General features: G+C 47.4%; 1 protein-coding gene across 1 annotated transcript; it reads left to right on the top strand.

Moving 5' to 3' along the window:
• The first annotated feature begins 1,516 nt into the window (after window positions 1-1,516).
• Window positions 1,517-5,610, top strand: LOC142586380 (cuticle protein 16.8-like). Its single transcript, XM_075697627.1, has 3 exons — window positions 1,517-1,525; window positions 2,361-2,582; window positions 3,117-5,610. The coding sequence occupies exons 1-3, from the start codon at window positions 1,517-1,519 to the stop codon at window positions 3,468-3,470; spliced, it is 585 nt and encodes a 194-aa protein (XP_075553742.1). The 3' UTR covers window positions 3,471-5,610.
• The last annotated feature ends 9,114 nt before the right edge of the window (window positions 5,611-14,724 follow it).

Raw genomic sequence — 14,724 nt, 5'->3', positions numbered from 1 at the left:
TTGGTATTTGCCTGTTAATAATAGGCAACTCCCTCCCTCACCTACCGCCTCTTCATCCAAAGAGGATGTAAGATACCCGACACACTGTTCCCCAGTGTTTGATTACGGTGCATCCAAGGTTACCATGTACGTAATGAGTGAAAGTGACTACATTATGTAACCGACAGGTGTCCAGTTTTGTATATTGAATTTTATCTTGTCAGGCTGTTATTTGTAGACGTGAGGTTGTTCAGTTCGAAATTGCTGTCTGAGTTATTGCCCGTTAACGTCAAATAGCAGTACCAATCAGTATTTGGTAGACGCACTAGTAGCATCCAGCAATGCTACGAGTGGCGCTATGAGCATGGGCGATACCACCTATAGAGGTGACCTAGCACCAGCTACTATAGTTTTAGCGTGTACTTGCCGCGAGATAAAATATCCCCCTTAGGAGACCTCCTTTCGGCTAAATCATGCTCGGACAGTTCATTATATCTAATATAATTTACAAGGTCACACGCGTGATCGTGCATTTACTAGAACGTGATGGTTTCAAAGCGGCACGCATAATTATGACAAAGCAAGAATAGAAACCCACATTTGCTGAAAGGATTTAACGGTAGATTAGTTGAAACCTGTTATTTCATGACCAGGCTGCAGATAAATAACACGTCTATACAGCGAACAGTTCATGCATGGATATAAATAATATTACAGTTCTTCATTCATATGACCGATACAAGTACTTCCCATTAAACAAATACTCAAAACCTTACGTAATCCGACCTGAAAAGCTCCGTCTTCATGCCGGGAGTCAGGAAGCGCAATTAGAGTCTGCAGACTCATGCACAAGCGACACTCTTTTCAAACGAAGGAATGTGCCCCTAGGTGTGGGCGAAGCAAACGCACTAACGACAGCCACGACCAACGATAAACACGACAAAAACAAAAGGCTAGAGCGCGCACATCGTCGCCCGAAAAGTGACGACACCTTCCACGTTCACTTTTTTACCCTCGCTTCGATGTAGGCCGCCTAGAGACACAAGGATGAGCGAGTTTGAAGGACCTCCAACAAAAACAAAGGGGTACATAAATAAAAAGAATTTTTTTTCTACACGAGTCGCGCGCGACAACATAGGAGGGAGTCATCTCGCCCGTCTCCGATGCTGCCAACGACGGTGATGATGATGATGATGAAGACACTCTTGCCTTTTGTCTTAATCTCCCACTTTCTCGCGCTGACTTCCTCCCCTTTTTCGGAAGAAGCGCGGGACGTCGAGGCAGAGAAACTGCTGCGGCTATAAAAGCCTCGAAGTCGCCAACTTGTCGACACCGTCAGACGTGCTGCCAGCCTGCGCACCGCGCCGTGCGTTTTAAAGGCGCGAAGCGAAGCGAAACCCGAGCGCTCGTGCAAGCGGAAGTCGAAGCCCAAGTTTTCTTTTCGTATCGGAGGACGAGCGGCGTCTTCTTTATCGATCATCGCTTTCTTCTTTCCTCATCGCCTTCGGAGGTTGTGGTTTCGAAAGAAGCTTCGGGAATGCTGACGGTACGTATATGCCTCGTTTCCAGATTTTAACGGTCCCGTCGATCTGGGAATGGATTCTGCTTGCCCCCGAAAGATGGAGCTACACAACGCTCCTGTTTGGCAGCCAAGTCTTGGTTTTACAAACAACGACACTTACATTGTTATTTTTCGGTTAACAAGCTAATAGGACGTTTTACTGCGATATTTGACATACTATAAATTAGATCTAGATAGCGAACAAAATTGCATGCATGCTAAGTTATCCAGCCGTGAAAAGCTTTAACGCTGTCATTTTCAGGATGTCGTAACATGCTAATATATCTCTTTTGGTGTAGCTTGCAGAATTCCTGAGTTATGTAGGAATGCATGGTTAGAACAACGTTTAGCGTTGTATCTAATAAACATGAATGTTTATAAGCGCGCACCTTATTTAACTCTTCCAGGACATCGTTGCTTTCTTGAAACATTATTTAACGACATACTCGGTTTTTGCCGCGTTACTGATCGAGTAACTAATGAGTGATTCAGTTCCGGGAGCACAAGATTTCCTTATGCTGTCAGTTAAAAGTATATTTCGTTAATTAAAGACTGTTACGATTTCTTTAGGAGGGATATCTTACTATTAACGCAGAAAAATTCTATTTTCTTCCTTTCTTTTTTTTATGAATGGTGGCGCCATATTGAAACGCTAACACATTCAAGACAATAGTGTTCTAGCACGGCCTAAGACAATCTGAGTGTGAAACACGGTGTAAGAATATTATATTCTTACACCGTGGTGTGAACTAAATAACGGAACGTCCTCACGTACGGACGGTCTTCTCAATTTTTACTGCACGTGTAAATATATATTCAGTTCAGATGCTTTGATGTTTACATTGTGTTCTCACAGATTCTCTTACTAGGTCTTCTACTAGCGACAGCCTCTAGTGAAGATGGCAAAGGGGAAGAGACGCTTGAAACAGAAGGTCACAGCTTCGGTAGCCTTGGCCAGGCTACGACGTTTAGACAAGCCGGAAACTTCCTACAGGCAGCTCCAACGTATGGACGTTCGACGTACGGACAGTCAGCAGGAATAGTGAGTTCGAATAACAATTATGTCTTTTTTAAATGTTCTTGGAAGTGACTACTAATACAGAAAAAAATAGACTCACAAATGTCTAGCTAACGTGGCAGCTTCCCGATGGAACCTTAGGCTCAGCGTACACTCACGCTTCCGCCAGTCGACCACAGAACATGTTTGCGTACTCCAATAGTATTCCCGCATTCTTAGCTATATACAGACAGCTTCAGAACGTTGCCTTAATGACGCAGTGACACTTTTCTTCCACTAGACATGATGTATATGTAGCAAAAATACGGTTCGTGTCAAGTTATCTGCTGCCCTTCCGTACCCTTTAGCGCTCTCCGTTGCAAAAACATGTCCCAACAACTAGCCCAGCAATTTTCTTTTTTGAACTACACTCGTAGTCAGCCCTCAAGGTCGCTAACATTGGTCATTCACATGAACGAAGTCTTGCGCTTGCCTTCCAAGTGGCGCGTCATCCACGTGTGCACCCGTACTGACATGCCGCTTACTCCTCTCGCCCACCCCTTACCCTCTCGGCCGCAGGACCGCCCGCAGCCGTTCGACTTCGGCTACAACGTTCAGGACGAGTTCGGCAACAACCAGTTCCGCCAGGAGAAAGGTGACGAGTCCGGTTCGGTGCAAGGCGCCTACGGTTACACGGACGCGTACGGCGTCTACCGCAAGGTGCATTACGTGGCCGACCAGAACGGTTTCCGCGCTGACATCAAGACCAACGAGCCGGGCGTCAAGCAGGAGAACCCGGCCGACGTGCAGCTCGTCGTCGAGCCCCCGCCGCAGGGCGTGCTCCAGCAGACGGGCTCAAGGTCCGCCGGCTTCGCCAAGCTCCCCGCGGCGGCGCCCGCCCAGCCGAGATTCCCGCCGGGCCTGCATGCCTGAGAGAAGGCGGGCTCCTGATACGCCCGCGGAAGCTGCCTTCGCGCGTTGTGGAGCAGAGGCATCCGGTGAGGTGGGGTTACTTACCTCACTGGACGGGAGGTCGATCCATGTGTACAACTATAAGTCATCCAGTGGCTGAACTTAAGTTGAAATATTCGTATTGCGGTTTCTGCAACGCATACTTAAAAGCGGGGACAACTGATAAGGAAGTGCGCAGGACAAGCGCTGCCTTGCAACTCTGCATTCTTGAGAGCTTAGAGCTCTAGTTTTAAAAACTTGTCCTCTTCGTAGTGCCTAGACAGCAGAACTCCGATTTGCTTCTTTATTCGAGTTACTCTTTAGTGCAGGCTCTGAAGGCATCAGCAGAGGGGTGGCCTTCAACGTAGTCCCGAGCAGAAGAACGTAATGCGCGCAGAATGTTGTCAGCAGACATTTCCTCTTATACTCCTCACAGGGGAGGTTTGCTTCAGACACAAGTTCCTATACATTGGTGCTCACCATGTGTGCGTAAAGCAAATTTGTTGGATTAGTTCAGAAAGGATGCTAGTTCTGACTATGGTTCAAACCTCGTAAGTCTTGTAGGACCAGATAAATATTTGTGGCGAGTAGTGAACAGCTTTCTTAGTAATGTCGCGTTCCAGTAAGTAATTAGTTCGCATCCCACACGAGCGATGTGTTGTTTCGAAACGCTGTCGTCGGGGAGACTCCCTGCGAGGTGGGGTTTTCATTACTGGAGGCTTCGTTACGGGAGGCAGTAAAGGTGTCGCATATTCAGGTGAGGCCAGGCCTTCACAAAGGCTGCTGATACAGAATCATTAACGTGGCATCCGCAAATCTAGCACCTTTTCAGATACCCTATTCCAATAGCTCAAAATAGCAATAACCAGCAATCTGTTGAGACCTATGCGATACACCATCAAGAAAGAGGCACGCACGCGTCCATTATTCCTAACGAAAGACAGTGCTTGGGCAGAAGATCCTCATATGTTTAGTGACCGCTTGGTGAAGGTCCTAGAACAAGCCGCCTTGGAAGGCAGTTTTCTTGTAGATTTGTAGGGACGACGCCGAGAAAGCTTGGAAATTCTCTTAGTGGTGGAAGCATTATAGATGTTCTTTTATGTAGTTTGTTTGCACAATCTCTTCGCCACTTCACTTCATATGTTAACATTAGCTTTGCTTAGGCACGTTATTTTGGGCAATATTTCTTATATACAGTTCTCTCATTTAGTGGCCGTAGATCACCCCCACCTAAACCTTGCATCATACAACTTCTCGAGGATGAATAAAAGCAAGGTGAAGAGGGTGCTACTCCTATACCTTAGTAGTCATATTGTTTCACACTAGCAAGAATGAAGTATGGGAGAAAGAAAACTGAATTCATGGTGAAAATTTTGTCTCTAATCTAAGGAGCTTGTAAGAAAAAGAGAGAGATAGAGAAAGCAAAAGGTGAGAGGCAGAGAGCTTAACCTGATTAATTATCCGGTTGGCCACACTGTACAGGGAGATCGGGTAAGCAAAATAGAATGCACTGGGTGAAATGACGAAGGCTTCCAGTCCGGCGTAAGACCGCTCCAACGCGGTAAGCTCTACCGGCGGATGGAATGACTTCGGGCATACCTGTATCGTGATGAGTTCATACCTCCGCAGAAATGAAGCATTCCTAAGGTGCATACCGATTTTCAAGCCTCGCTAGGTGTATTATGCAATAAGCGACTTGTTTTCCATGTCCTTACGGCTTTCGAAGCTCCCGTATTATGACATAACACGATATACCTCGTACGAGGCCAGGTTCGTAGACACGTCAGTCGGGAGCACAAAAAGAGAAAAGGAATGACGTGATAGGCCAAGTCTCGCCTTTCTCCCACTCCGTCTTGCATGGTTGACGCGTGTCTAGAAAAGGGAGCTTGTACGCTGTCTCACATATTTCACATGAGAGTTCCCCTCGCGTTTGTATTTTGCCTTATGCCTATCCTTTCTTGGTGGGGTTTATTCTTTCAGGCGGCTGCACTACAAGACGTGTTATGTATACCATATGCTTGTCGACGCTGCTGTATTTCTCTGTTGTACATAAGTGTCATTCCTTTCTCTTTCCCTATGCTGCTTGCTGTTGACTCACAGCTTCGAAATGTCGGGATCAATAAACAATGTGTCTTTAAGTGCGCCGTCATAATTGTCTGTTTTACTATGGTACATTTTTCTTTCAACATAATTGTCTGTTTTACTATGGTACATTTTTCTTTCAACATGGGTGAGAACTACATGTTCGAACAGAAAATTTCTCTACCGTGACGCTGCTACGCGAGTGCGTAAGGCGCGCACGTGTTTTGTAGTAATTCTGGAGCACACGACGCGTCCCTCAAAAAAAAGAAAAATGCCGCAGCCTGAGCATGAACTCCAATCCGGGTTGCTTTGTCCCATTGAAAATCATGACGCACACACGTTAATACATACATACATACATACATACATACATACATACATACATACATACATACATACATACATACATACATACATACATACATACATACATACATACATACATACATACATACATACATACATACATACATACATACATACATACATACATACATACATACATACATACATATATACATACATGCATGCATGCATGCATGCATGCATGCATACATTGATGGGACCATTTAAACATAGAGATAAGTATGGCCGTTGTCGGCTTTTTGTATTGTTCAGCAGGCTAACGCCAGAAAGCTTTTATTACAGTGAAAATAAATATGACTGTCTTTGCCAGAATGCTTCGGCGATAACTACACATTATCCTTTAGTCTGTCCTTGAAAGAAAACGAATGATGATGATGGATATAGTCTATTGTGGCGCAAGGGCCAAGTATGACTAAAGACCTAAGGTACATACCGAGGAAACGATGGATTCAAATTGAGTACGGATACGTGGTCTGACACACCGAAAATGAAAGGCAGGGAGGTTAACCGCTGAAGGTTCTCGTTTGCTACCCTACACTGGGGGAAGGATAAGGGGAAACTAAAGGCGGAAAGAATAGCGGAGAAAAAGCAAAGCCAAGAAAACTAAACAGAGGAGATTAGGAACGTCCGTGACGACTAGAGTTTCTCTAATAGGCCACTCGAACGCAAAAATTTCAAGAGCACCCTGGCTGTCTTGCGGTGTGACGACTGTATTGTTCTGCCTTCCAGGTCTGTCTGCTCCGAAAGCGGCCGGCCGTCAAGACGCGCCAGCAAGGTGGCGAGGGACTGCCCGTGCGCGCTGTATCGGGGACAATGGCAAACAACGCGTTCGATAGTTTCCTCCTTGCCACAGTGGTCACACGCAGCACCATCTTCCCTTTTGATGCGGAAAGCAAAGGATTTTGTAAAAATGGCAGCAAGCCACAGTCGGCAAAGAACCGTTGTCTGGGGTAGGGATAGTCCGGGTGGAGGACAAAGTGAAGACAGTGGTCCAGTCGATGAAAACATGTGCGCTGTAAACTAGGTGTGTTGCACAACGATTGTATGACGTCGTTTGCATGCACTCGAAGTTTCGCTCCTGCATGTGGTTTTGACAGCGGGACTGGTTTCTGCACGCCGTCTATATAAGCAGATTGAGCAGTTTCACCGGCGTGTTCGTTGCCCATTACGACTTAGGTGTTAGGGAGCCACTGAAATATGACGCGTGTCCTTGATCGACTAGGCGGTGAAGGAGCTCTCCGAGTTAGAGAACTAGTTGTTCGTAGGGTCCACGGCGTAAGGCAGAAAGTAAGCAATGTAGAGCTGCTTTGGGGTCACTGAAGACATTCCATTTTGAGGTGGTTAATCTCAAATTACGCGAAGTGCACTGCGAAGAGCAGCAAGCTCAGCTGCTGTCGATGTCGTCTTGTGCAATGTCTTGAACGTCTATATGATGACTTTTGCAGAAAAAATCACTGATCCTGCAGAACCGTCCACGGTGACTGAACCATCAGTGTATAGATGAGTATGATTGTTGTATTTTTCATTCAGCAAGAGCAGCGAAAGTCGCTTCAGAGCGGTTGATGAGAGTTGCCCCTTCATTCGAATTCCTGGTACTGTCAGTCTAACTTGTGGCTGAGCCAAGCACCAAGGGGGAAAGAAAACTCTCGCTGCATCTGTAATCTGATGGAAGGCGTACACGATAAGGTAGTATCGTCTAACAAAAAGACGCGCGTGGTCGGTTTTTTGGCAGTGAGGCGAGATAGTGGAAGTGGAAAGGCGCGCGAACAAAGTGACTGAAGTGTCCTGTGAGTGCTTTTATGACAATGTGAATCTCGGCTGGGCAGTCATGCGCAATTTCGATGGTTTCAGATGTTGATGTACATAGTGGCGACCCTAGACAAGCCTTAAGCGCCTGGGCCTGAGCAATTTCGATTGTACGGATGTTAGTTATGTAGGTATTGTTCAGCACTGCCAAGCTGTACCTCAGATACCCGAGAAGCAGCGTACTCTACAGTTGCATCATCATGTGTACTGAAGAACCCCAGCTTTCCCTTCAATAAACTTGCAAACATGAGAGAAGGCTGTCAGGCGCTTTCTTTAGGTAGACCACATAAGGACTCCAGCAGAGGTCACGGGCGATGATTACCCAAAAAAAAACTGTGCGTCCTGACGTAAGAGATAGTTTTTCCATTGATGGATATGGAGGAGGAATTCATTGGTTTTACCGCTAAATGCACATTTCGCTGTTGGAATCCTGAGGTCATGTTCGCTAACCTACATCGTTATCAACTACGCAGATTTCTAGAGCCTTGGACGCACTTGAGGACGCGTCACGCCAGATGCTCAGACGTGGATGTCATCGGCATAAATTGACAACTTCACCGTATTTGGTAGGCACTCTACGAGATCAATGAACACAAAGTTGAAGAGAGTGAGACTCAAGACAAAGTTGCAGAACTTCACGGTGGGTGTTTTGTGGAGAAGTTGAGCCGTCTTCGGTATACACAAAGAGAGTCCGCATAAGTAAATAACTGCATCTCCAACAATAGAGTCGACCGCCGAGGCCAAGCATTTCCCGGGCCTCTAATACAGCCTCACGCAGAACATTGTCATGTGCTCCTGTGATGTCGAGGAACATGGTGACAGACAATCGCTTACACGCTTTTTCATGCTTAACGTACGTAACCAAATCGATGATGCTGTCAATGGAGCATCAGTAACGTCGAAGGCCAGCCATGGCCATCTGGGTAAACTTCATAGCGTTCACGGTCCCATTCAAGTCTGGGGAACATCATTCTATCGCTTTCCCAAGTCAACTAGCGAGAGCGATTGGGCGGTATGAATTAAGCTCTATAGAGGAGACTTTTCAGGTTTGAGGAGCTATACCAGGCGACTGGGCTTCCATTCTTTACGAACGTTTTCATTACTCGAGGACTCATTGAAGATGTGCACCAATGTACTTCCCGCCCCTTCACCGAGGTGGCACAATATACGGTAAGATATACTATCTGGGCCAGGTGATTACGAACGAGTACATAAGGCAACTGTCGCGTTGAGCTCTCGAGTGGTGAAAGGGAGATCAAAGGACTCACAATATTTTCCCCATTGCTCGGATTCCAGTTGATCTATGCGACGTTTATTGTTATTTGAGTGCGCCGGGCTGTCCGTAGATCATGATTGGACTTTGTGTGGCAGTATCTTCGTTCAGCACGACGACGAATCGCGCGAAGTCGCGCCAATTCCAGGTCGAATTGATAGTTCTTTGGTGAGCACATGAGCGTGCGCACAGTGGTCTGCGCCGCTTTTTGAATGCTTTTTTTGCCGACCAGAGGGGAGACCTTCCTGACAAGAGTCCTCCAGTAGGTTTTTAAGCCAAATCCAATATATTCTTCGTAGTGTGTTAGGCAAATGAGTCTTAAATATCCCTTCAATTGTTAACAAGACACAGCGCTAATTAGCACTATGTCCTGTTGTTTTCTTCTCTGCCGCCGTCTGTGTGCACTGTTAACTATGATGCCCAGCGAGGCATCTTTGTGAAAAATATCCCATTGATCTTAAGGTAAATGGGGATGTGATAGCTCCCGTGTTTCTCGGTGTCCAAAAACCACTTAGCCCTCGTGGAAAACCGGGGTGATACAAAGGTCAAGTCCAGGAAGCTTGTGTACACTGTACCCCGTATAAATGTAGGACTAGCGTCATTCAGCAACAAGAGGTCATCGTTAGAAACAAATGAGACGAGTCTTCGTCCCGCTGCGTTAACTGTTAAGCTTCCCCAAATGGCGTGATGACGTTAAAAACCCCTGTTATAATCCAAGGACCCGGATATGATTTTATTATGTCTTCTAGTCTTTTGATCTCAAACGGGCGTGATAGAGACAGGTAAGCGCCTACGAGTGTAAAGGCGAGTTTTCTATTTTTGACTGTTAGGCAGACATACTGATTGTCGTCGTGAGGTTGCACAGGCTGGACGACGTAAGTAAGCTCACGGCGAATGAAGATGACGACTTGGCTACCTTCTTTGTTGCTCGAGCACGTAATTGACTCGTACCCGGATAATCTGATCGGATGGGATAATTTTGGGTCTCAGATAACGATTATTGGAAAACGGTTAACATGCACAAATTTATGAAAATCAGCAATGAGAGATTTTGGACCTCTTGCGTTATACTGAATAATAGATGTAGCTCTGACTTCCTTACGAAATTACTGGCGATTGTCAGCCATGGTTCACTCAAGGGTCGGTAGAACTGGGCTCAGTGAGTCCAGCACTTGTCGTCCCCTTCGAGCGGATGAAGTTTCGATGCTGGTCAACATTACTCTGATGAGATCGATTATGGACAGCAGCATCGGAATGGTTCGGCGGCCTGCTGTTGGCGCATCAACAAATGAAGTTTGCTTCGATGGAGGCATCAAGCGTGTAGATTCCTTGGAAGGCTGGGTGCGCGGGAGCGCCGGCCAGTCACCTACAGGGGAAGGCTTTTCCGTTTGAGGCCTCTTTGGGATCTAGGATCTGCTTGTACTCGAAACTGATCTCCTTGACAACGTCTGTGCATGAACTGTACATTGCGTTGTACACTTCCGTCGATGACGGATCTTTACAGAAGCTTAACTATGAAATTAGCTGTCTCTAACTATTTGTTTCAGAACGGCAAATTCTTTTTTTATCTTTGGACAATGTCTATATGTGATCAAAAAGCGAAAAATGTGCAAGTTGGTATGGAAGCGCGGCTAAATTCTGTGGGGATGCGCGACTCTCACGCGTCCCCTGATATCTTGTTTTCCCGCATAGCTCCTGCAGTGCGGCTTCGCCGCATGGCCTGGCGTCCGCGGCGGTAGGAGTGGTACAATCGCAGTGCGAGAGATGACGCGAGTGTCGCGCTGCTGCGGGGTTACTTGGGTGCGGGCAAGACAAGGCTCCCTCTTGGGTTCGAGATCGTCAAGCGGCGCGGACGTCCCGCGCGGGCGCCGATCCATGCTTCTGTGAGACCGCCTCGCGTGGCCTGCCTTCGAATGCGCCACCGTTCGCGTGACCGTACGCGCGAACGACCAGGCGTTGGGACCCAGCATGGGGCGAACATATTCGCTCGTTATCTGGTCGCGGTGAGTCGGACTTCCTAGATTTGTCGCGCGCCCATCGGCATGTTTTGGGGATAGCAACTCGGCTAGCAGGTATGAATCTATGAAAGGTGCACCAAATGCCCTTGTGATTGTTTGCACTACCGTGTTGTCGTTCCTTTGTCCCAAGAGTACGGAGGAGAACGCCGCAATTCAGAGCGCGAACTACTGGGACACAAGCTAAGGGACTAGAAAAGACATGACACGGCGCTTGTGTTCCAGTAGCTTGTGTCCCAGCGTGTGCCCCAGTTGCTCGCGCTTTGAATTTAGCCATCCTTAAGATGGGGCTTCATGAGAGTCATTACATTTGCCGCACCTAATGTTTGTTGCATCGCAGACATCTCAAGTGTGTGACTCCGCGTACCGGGTGCACACCATAGACTTTGCACAGGTGCCCTTAGAACCTGAAACACTTGTGGCATGGAAGCGGCTTGAGTACAAACGGTCGGACAACGCGTCGGAAGTGACCGACTCTGTCATGCGAAGAGATAGAGTGGCCATTGAACACTATCTTCACGCAGCGGCTGTTTCCGAAGCGGCATACGTGCGTTGTGACCACTCCTTCATAGGCCGGTTTAATCAGAATGGGCAGGTCTCAGTTCGTAATTGCCAGGTCGATGTCGTAGATTACGGCGGCAGTACAAGTTAATTCGATTGGTATAACCGGTTCTATTTTAGTGTTTCCCAATTCAATTACCTGGCGAAGCTTGTCTAGCGCATTTCCGCGGGTTGTGTCCCCAGCCAGGACATTCTTCCGCATCTTTAGTCGGTCCTCCTTAATTTCATTTGGCGCTATTCTCTCAAACAAAATGGAGAGAGCTTGCCTGTTTAATCCTCGAAGGCTGATGGAAGAATCCACAGGTTTGAAAAGGATGGTGTGCGGCCAGCGCTCAGGTTTTGCCTGCAGGGTTGATGTACTCCTAGGTGATGACGTCTTGATGAGTCTCCTTTTGACCTTTCGGCTCCACAACAACCCAACGCCGTCATCCGATGAGTCATCACCTGTGACTCAGTAGACCTCATTGTCTTCGCTGGTGCTGGACCAAGTGCCTCGCTTCCTTGAGGAGCTTGTCAAGGTAGACCTCTGAGTTGTCGGGATGGCAGGCTGCGCGTCCATGGTCACGATAGCAGGAGGCTCAATGGAGTTTTCACTGCTGGTGAACCAGGTGCGCTATGTCATTCAAGAGCTCCCCACAGCAGGCTTCTGGCCGTGCGGGCCTGTGGGAGACTCCACGTTCGTAGCCGCGATTAAGGACGCATAAAGCGCCCCGAAAATTGTGGAAAATTGGACGAAAAATAGCTAGCCGAGACAGATGCGTTCTAGCAAATAGCAACTTTGTTCAGTAATGGGGAAAGTTGGGCTAATTGGTGATTTATCATCATACCTTGCTGGTGTAACAGCGCACTGACACTGACACAGAGAAGATACACAAGACGACACTCGCTGCACTCGCAACTATTTTATTTCAGAACACATACTTCATGCTTATATACCTGCGCACCCTCAGGCGTCAACAAAAATCAAGGCAAGATTAAAGGAATTTTTTTAAATCATTTGCCCGCGCATACTCGGGCGTCAAAGATATGGCACCTGCTTATCATGGTGTGCAATCCTATCGTATTTGTTGCAGCCCTAACAAATTTTTTTTGTTAGGGGTGCGACAAATACGATAATATTCGATAGGATAATATCACACCATAATAGATCGGTCCCATATCTTTGACGCCCGAGTATGCGCGGGCAAATGATTTTTAAAAAATGCCGTTAATCTTGCTTTGATTTTCTTTGACGCCTGAGGGTGCGCAGGTATATAAGCATGAAGTATGAGTTCTGAAATAAAATAGTTGCGAGTGCAGCAAGTGTCGTCTTGTGTGTCTTCTCTGTGTCTGTGTCAGTGCGCTGCTTCACCAGCAAGGTATGATGAGCAACTTTGTCCTTGCACCAAAGCTGTCCATTGCAATGTGAGGAACACCGCAAGGACGGACTTCGCATTAATTCTGACCCCCTGGATGTTCTTAACTTGCATACAAAGCGCAACACGCGGGCGTTTCAAAAGAACAACACAATAAGAAAAGATTGTCGCATAATAGCATAAGAATTATTCCTACGTATTTAAATAGTGCGCAGCTTGCCTGGTATTCTAAGAACGACAGAAAGCTGAGCTAGTTGGTAAGGATTCATTATGCAAATAGAAGTGAGGTGTGCAGACAGGACACAAGAGCAGAGAAGTGTTCGTGTTGTCCACTTCTGTACTCTTGTGTCCTGTCTGCACGCCTCACTTCTATTTGCTGGTTTTCTAACATTGAAGAATTCACACTTGGGTGCTATCGTTGCGTAAAACTTTGAAATGCAGCTCGGGCAGAAGGAAGGAAAGAAAAGCAATACAAAGAGATCAGTAAGGAAAGCGAGTGCATGAGGATGCAGGTGGTAAGTTCAGCAGAAGGAAGAACTGAATGAGCCTGTTGGTTCATATTTCGTCATTCATTATCCTTCCGCTAGTAATCCGATGCCTCAGGTTACACAATTATGGGAAATTACTAGGTGGTGCATTGTGATCATCACACTTCATAGAAACGGATCACGTAGAAAAAGAAAGAGAGGTAGCGATGTGATATCGAGCGCCGTTCGTCGCCTTTGCTGAGTAGAAATTTCAACATCTCGTTTAAGCGCATGGGGAGAAAAAAGAAAAGGACCGAGCAAAGACCGATTAGCGCTAATGCGCCGAGGATCAGCAGGGCCAAATCCTCCGTTGTTGCTCACATTCGCGCTTGCGCGGTGCGCTAGAATAAACCGACCTGAACCATGCAGGCACTCAGCCTCGGACTCCAAGAATACATTCACTATTGCGGCGTCGCTAAATTTAACACTCAATTATGCACGGCCAGCGCGCGCCCCTGAACCTCGCCCTTTCTCTCTCCCTTTATCCCTCGCTCAACGTCGCACCAAGGACGCTAATTCGTACTTGAAGTGAATGCGTCCGCCTCTGCGGCAACCGCTGTCACTGGAAGATAAGATGGTAAACGGAAAGAAAAAACTACGCCGTGATGATTGCACTCCTTCCGAGGAACTGTCTCAGGGACCGCAGGCCCATCTGCGCGCGCCCATGGTGGCGATAAAGCGCCAGCGCTCAGTCACAAGGAAGCGGGCCTCTTCCAATTTTCTGTTTTGTCGGGGGTCGTCTCATTAGGCTAGGACAAAGGGGGGCTCTAGCGAGGAGCAATTTGCGCCGCTACGAGAGCTATCGCTTCGAGGCGGTGCTCCGCTGAGGCTAATAAGTCGCTCCTCGCAGTCCCCTTCATGCAGTGCGCCGCATTCGGGAATCCCATTCGCACGCTTTAAGAGGCTTAAGGGCATCACCCTCACCCAAGCCAACCAAAACCCTTCTCGAAATCTCGTCAACGCGGGTCACCTCCGGGCGCTACCGTTTAACGCATGTGTTGTTGCTTCCCGCTTACGAGACGCGGGTGACGGTGAGGGCGATAGTTTCGTCCTGGACCAAGCCGCTTGTGCGCACTGGCGCAGTCAGGCAGTTTGGACGGATCGCAGTAGTTGAGAGAGAGAGAGAGGGGGAAAAGGCGAGGGAAAGACGGGAAGTAATAACAGCCTGGTTACCCTGTGCTGTGATTAAAGGCATTAAGGATGACAGAAGGAGAGCCGAAATAAAATAACAAAAGAGAGAAAAGGACAAAT

Source organism: Dermacentor variabilis, chromosome 6, assembly GCF_050947875.1.
Source record: "Dermacentor variabilis isolate Ectoservices chromosome 6, ASM5094787v1, whole genome shotgun sequence".
Classification (NCBI taxonomy): Eukaryota; Metazoa; Arthropoda; class Arachnida; order Ixodida; family Ixodidae; genus Dermacentor; species Dermacentor variabilis.
The sequence above is the reverse complement of the archived record's forward strand: the minus strand, read 5'-3'. Positions and strand labels throughout refer to the sequence as shown.

Excerpts from the sequence above, each read along its gene's own strand:
- LOC142586380 (XM_075697627.1), top strand. Across the intron at positions 2,583-3,116 it reads ACGGACAGTCAGCAGGAATA|GACCGCCCGCAGCCGTTCGA; the intron begins GTGAGTTCGAAT and ends TCTCGGCCGCAG.